This window comes from Hordeum vulgare, chromosome 6H (genome assembly GCF_904849725.1).
Source record: "Hordeum vulgare subsp. vulgare chromosome 6H, MorexV3_pseudomolecules_assembly, whole genome shotgun sequence".
Lineage (NCBI taxonomy): Eukaryota > Viridiplantae > Streptophyta > Magnoliopsida > Poales > Poaceae > Hordeum > Hordeum vulgare.
The window spans coordinates 90,011,182-90,017,368 of NC_058523.1; the positions used below are offsets into that span (position 1 = coordinate 90,011,182).

General features: G+C 42.9%; 1 protein-coding gene across 1 annotated transcript; it reads left to right on the top strand.

Annotated features, from left to right (window-relative positions):
- The first annotated feature begins 506 nt into the window (after positions 1-506).
- Positions 507-5,736, top strand: LOC123401205 (T-complex protein 1 subunit eta). Its single transcript, XM_045094939.1, has 14 exons — positions 507-659; positions 799-1,056; positions 1,927-2,052; positions 2,152-2,355; positions 2,519-2,688; positions 2,775-2,910; positions 2,988-3,104; positions 3,225-3,344; positions 3,431-3,529; positions 3,612-3,701; positions 4,409-4,490; positions 4,594-4,682; positions 4,776-4,850; positions 5,393-5,736. Exons 1-14 carry the CDS (start codon positions 645-647, stop codon positions 5,483-5,485), a joined length of 1,674 nt encoding a protein of 557 aa, XP_044950874.1. The 5' UTR covers positions 507-644; the 3' UTR covers positions 5,486-5,736.
- Positions 5,737-6,187: the final 451 nt, after the last annotated feature.

The window sequence follows — 6,187 nt, forward strand, 5'->3', positions numbered from 1 at the left end:
AATCTACACAAAATTTTAAACATTTTACATATATAAAGTTTTTTATATATGATGCACAGTGCAAATGGTAATGCTCCAATCTTCAAAATTCCATATGCTAATATAACATATCACTCTTAACATATAGGGTTGAAGAAAAAAATCATATACGTGTCAAAGGAATACTATATATGCCTGTTTGTGATAAGTTTCAAAAGAGATAACCGATTGAGAAATTATCACCATCGAAAAAAACCCTGAAAATGGATGTTGCACGTCATATTTGAAATGCTATAAATTAGTGCATCGTTCTTGTGACTAGAACATTTATGTAGCACGAAAAATGGCAGTGCGAAAAGTGAACTGCGAAAAATGGCACCGTGAAAGTTTTAGTGCGAAATGACGTGGCCTCATCGGGGCCGCTGAAAGCAGCAAAATCAAAGGCTCACATCAGGGCAGGAGTGAGCACTAGAAGGCTCGGCAGCGCCGCGAACCAAAACAGGGCTGCGTTTGCTTTGTTGTGGGCTTTGAGACGGACCTTCGCAACCTAAACCGCAAAACCCTTTTCCCTCCTCCCCCTCCCCTCTCGGCCTCTTCCTTCTCGCGCCGCCCAGATCTCTCGCCTCACTCCAAACCCTAGCTCCGCCTCCGCGCAGCCACCAGCCATGTCGTCGATGATGGTAAGCTCCTCCCCCGCAAACCCTGATCCATCCGCGCCGCGCCGCCGCCGCCGCCTCCCCCTCTCTCGCAAGCAAGCAAGCTCAGGATCGATCGATCCATGGTGCTGACCCGTTCCCGTGGGGTTTCCGTTTTCCGCAGCAACCGCAGATCATCCTGCTCAAGGAGGGGACGGACACGTCGCAGGGCCGCGCGCAGGTGGTCAGCAACATCAGCGCGTGCACGGCCGTGGCCGACACGGTGCGGACCACCCTGGGCCCCCGCGGGATGGACAAGCTCATCCACGACGACAAGGGCACCACCATCTCCAACGACGGCGCCACCATCATGCGCCTCCTCGACATCGTGCACCCCGCCGCCAAGATCCTCGTCGACATCGCAAAGTCTCAGGACTCGGAGGTACTTGCTCGTCCGCCTGCTCTACTGTTACTTATTCGCTGTTTGCTGTCGTAGCAATGACGCCCTTCAGCGTCCGCTCGCTCCTCGATGCATTTCTGGTGCATTGCGGTTTGACGCTGTTCTTGCCTTGGTAAAATCGAGTCCATTATGTGGATACAGCTGCTCCGTAGTTTGATCTCATTTTTGTATTGTACCAAAGCATGCTTTGTTTGTTTGCAAATGGAACTCTCAATAATTGTTTTGCATCACTGCCAGTCTACCCCTTTTGATATGGGGACTGACTCATGAGCTCACAATTAGCCAACAGATGAACCCCGATATTCACCTGGAAGATGTGAAATACCCAACCCAATGTATTGATTGGCATCTGAGACTGCCACTGGGTCACATACTGATATCTGCTGTCTGAACTCTCAACTCAAAATTTCCCACTGTTTTATCGACATTTTTAAACAAAATGGGTATTTTTAGCTTTGGTTCAATCAACGTTTCTCATGTTGTAAATTGCATGTGTACTTTATATTGCAATCTGTGTACCTGTTTGTTTTGATTTTTGTCTTCTCTGATGCTCAAGTTCTTTTATTCTGGGTTTAATAGGAATTGGCTGTGAACTACAACGAATTGTTTTCTGACTTTCTTATCAGAACAATCTATTTCCAGTTATCAGGCTATGCCTTTCTTCAATTAGTGCATTTTTTAGAATTGGTGCTTAATTACTGGGTAGTAAGAAGCTAAAGTGTCATGAACTGCAACAGTTGCTTTTTGCTGCTGGTCTTATTAGCACAGCACTATCTGAGTGACCTATTAGTTTGAGCCTTTATTTTCTTGTTGGGCCGTTTTAGTAACATCACTTTTTATTGTTTACTTCAGGTTGGTGATGGCACAACTACGGTGGTTCTTCTTGCTGCGGAATTCATGAAGGAAGCTAAACCTTATGTGGAGGATGGAGTGCATCCTCATAGTCTAATCCGTAGTTACAGGAGTGCCGGCAACATGGTCCGTGACCACTATTACTTTTCTATCTTTTGAATGGCAGAACTTTGATTTGCCTGGAAACTCCAGAAGCTGATTCTGTTAACCTGAAATTTGCATCAGGCAATTGAAAGGGTTAGAGAACTGGCAGTCAGCATAGAAGGAGAAAGCCTGGAAGAGAAGAAATCATTGTTAGCCAAGTGTGCTGCCACGACACTCTCGTCAAAATTGATAAGTGGAGAGAAAGAGTTCTTTGCTTCGATGGTTGTGGATGCTGTCCTTGCTATCGGTCATGATGACAGACTTAACCTTATAGGAATTAAGAAGGTAATTTCCTGCAACTGTCACTTTGTTAGGGTATTTACTTCTCTTCTACTCATCCATATGCCAGTCTTCCAACATGCTAGAAATGACAGTAGTATATAACACTGAATTGATTTCTTGCTACAAGATATTAAAGCTTGTCATTGTGATACATTGGTTGAATTAGGTTCCTGGAGGTACCATGAGAGATTCCTTCCTTGTCAACGGTGTTGCTTTCAAGAAGACATTTTCCTATGCTGGATTTGAGCAACAACCAAAGAAATTCCTGAATCCAAAGATTCTTTTGTTGAACATTGAGCTAGAGTTGAAGTCTGAGAAAGAAAATGCAGAGATCAGGTTTGTAGCTGTGTCACTCAAGCAAGTCTATTGTATGTGTTCTTCATCTGTACTTATGTTGCGTTTTGTTTCCCCTTTATCTACAGATTATCAGACCCCATGCAGTACCAATCAATTGTTGATGCTGAATGGAACATTATTTATGACAAGCTGGACAAGTGCGTTCAAAGTGGCGCAAAAATAGTTCTGTCACGGCTAGCTATCGGTGACCTTGCAACACAGGTATGCTCATCTTGTCACGTTTTTCAGCTATCATGCGACACTTTTGTACTTAACTAAGTTCACTTTCCTTTTTACAGTATTTTGCGGATAGAGACATTTTCTGTGCTGGTCGCGTCACAGAAGAGGATTTACAACGCCTAAGCTCAGCTACAGGCGGAACTGTTCAAACCTCCGTCAACAATGTCATTGATGAGGTACATACCTATTTGTGAATTGATTTGGTGCCTGTTGGATATTGAGCATGTTTGGATTATGTCAGCTGCTGGCATGAAATGTAAGCTGATAATGTTTGTCATTATTATTTTGGTTGAAAGGTCCTTGGCACATGTGAGGTTTTCGAGGAAAAGCAAGTAGGCAATGAAAGGTTCAACATATTTAGTGGCTGCCCTTCTGGTCAGACAGCAACTATTGTTCTTCGTGGTGGTGCTGACCAGGTCTTCTATAAATATCATATTACCTCTTTATAATCAAGTTCATAAACTGAAGGTAACCATAACTAAGCTATTTTCTGCTGTTCTAGTTCATAGAGGAAGCTGAAAGAAGCCTCCATGATGCCATCATGATTGTGAGGAGAGCTGTTAGGAATTCAACAGTTGTGCCTGGTGGTGGTGCCATTGATGTATGTCAACCAAGTAACTAACCAAGCTAAAATAATTCAACCTGTCATACAGCTTTAGTCTGATTTTGTTTATTTCTTGTAGATGGAGATAAGCAAGTATCTCCGCCTGCATGCACGGAACATAGCTGGAAAGTCTCAGTTTTTTGTAAATTCATTTGCTAAAGCCCTTGAGGTAAATTTTCGTGTCTCCTCTCTTCTGTTTTGTTCTTACCTGAATTGTGCTTGTGCTGTGTGTTGCGCTCAAGGATAAGCTAGAATTGGTCATTTTTCGTCTGTTCCTAGGTAAATTTATGCTGTGTATCACACCAGTGTTGAAAATTTCCATTGCTAGATCTCGGTTGACTGTGGTATAGTAGGTTATTTCACATTTTGATTTCACCAACAGTCTGCTTGCTTTGAAGATGCCATAGTAATTTGCAGGAGATACTTAAATATCATAATTAACAAATAAGATGGTTTTTGGTTTGAGGGACCGACCACCTCATCCTGGGATAGTATTTGCTGCTTGTGAGTGTTGAAGTGGTGATGGGCCAACCTATTACATTCCCCAAGCCAAAGACAGTTAAGGTGTGATAGTCTGTTCACCATCTGGTACCTCACACCAAAAACACCATAAGCTAGGAAGTTTGAGTCATCCATGGCCTTCCGCATGCAAGAACGTGTAACTGACAGAAATGTATATGACACATATTTTTCTGGAAAGAACTTCTCATGAGCTGTTGTTTGCTAACTTTTGCTGCTGTTGTTCGTTTGGCCTATGCTAACACAGACACCAAGCAATCTAGCTTTGCGTTGATAAATCTTGACTGTAGATCATATTTAATTGCGTCTTCCTGCTGCATTGCGTTATGTCTGCTCACTTTAAACAAACTTATGCAGGTTATTCCTAGGCAACTTTGTGATAATGCTGGATTTGACGCAACCGATGTGCTCAATAAGCTCAGACAGAAGCATGCAACTGGTTTGTTCTCTTTATCACTTGTTATGACTTGCTTGTACTGTTATCTACAAAGTTGTGAACCAGCGAATTGTCTATTGTCTAATGCTATGTTATGATGTACCAGATGGTGGTGCTAATTATGGTGTTGACATCAACACTGGTGGAATTGCGGATTCCTTCGCTAACTTTGTGTGGGAACCTGCAGTCGTGAAGGTAATTGGGCTTTCCTTCTGGTTCTTTAGAATTTCTGTATCCTGATATCCTTATGCTAACTTGATGTTGATAACCGCTTCTTTTTTTGTTCAGATCAATGCAATTAATGCTGCAACTGAAGCTGCCTGTCTTATTCTGAGTGTTGATGAAACAGTGAAAAACCCAAAGGTAAGAGCTGTAAATACCTAGCGGACACTAGTGAAACCCAAAGATTTTTTTCTGTTGTATCTTGAGTTGTGGCCCTCATTTTCTATTTCCAATGCGCTTTGTATCCTTGCCAGCATGTTCATAATGTGTACTAAAGTCCCCTTGTGCTGAGGAGACTGTCGCTGATATTAAGGAGAAACTATAATAGAAATCCTTTCCTATCAGGAATTAAAGAATCTTACATCTAAAGCTCCATTTACCATCTTAATGGTACTACCAAATTGATTAAGCTCTGATAAGTTCAGTGAGATCATATGATTGGTCTTTATATGGTACTGGACTAGTGATCATGGTGGCCTTATTCTTATCTGTTGTGTTCTGTATGCCTGTTGTTATCTTTTGATACTTGTGTTCAGTTCGTCTAGATTGCGCTTTTGAGAAATACTTTTCAGCACATAGTTAATTTGCTCTCAGCGTCGTGTCTTTGGTTTGGGGACATTTCACGTTGCATTTACAGAATATTGTCTATCACCTAACTGTCAATTCTTTGTGCCATACCTTAGTCGGAGAGCGCACAAGGTGACGCTGCTGCGATGGGCGGCCGTGGTGGAGGGGGAATGCGTGGCCGAGGCGGCCGGGGAATGCGCAGGCGGTAAATTCTAGTCAACTCCGCCCTGTAACCTTATGCTGCCCTGGCGGGGTCAGATTTTGAGTTCCCTCTGTTCAGGCTGTTGGTCCTGGCATTTGCCCGCATCCAGGTTTTGCGGAATTTGTATGTCTGATGTGAGTTTCTAGTGTTAAGAATGTGCTAGCCTTTTCTTTGAGAACATGGAGGACATGGCAGGCGTGTGTTTATCTAGCGGTTACTGGTTGTGTGGTATTATAGCACGAATTATGTTCTTGTTTTTGTGATTCGTCTTTTTCCGATTGGTTGATGTGATGTGCTGGCTCTAAATGTGCTCGTGAGGCCTTGATTGCCTGGCTGGTTGAGCACTATCCAGTCAATTTTCACAAAATACTGATGTTGGTAGTATAAACTTCCAGTCAATTTTCACAAAAACCACTTATGTTGGCAAATCTATCATAAGATCGAAAAAGCCCATGTGATATCGCCGCTTGCTCAACGGCATGGGAGGCCAGGGAGTGCGTCTAGAGGGTCGGCCTCGCCAAGTCGCTATGTGGCGTTTCTCGTGGCTCCACCCCAGCAAACATAACAGAGTAAGGCCCCGTTTGATAACTCAGTTTTTTTCAAGTATTTTGAGAATACTACAATATTTAAGATTATCATAGTTTTAATTACTATGGGGGTGTTTGGTTGCCACTAAAAACTATGGTTTTAACACGGCCGTATTCGTGAA

Excerpts from the sequence above, each read along its gene's own strand:
- LOC123401205 (XM_045094939.1), top strand. Across the intron at positions 3,702-4,408 it reads CATTTGCTAAAGCCCTTGAG|GTTATTCCTAGGCAACTTTG; the intron begins GTAAATTTTCGT and ends AAACTTATGCAG. Across the intron at positions 4,683-4,775 it reads GGGAACCTGCAGTCGTGAAG|ATCAATGCAATTAATGCTGC; the intron begins GTAATTGGGCTT and ends TTTTTTGTTCAG.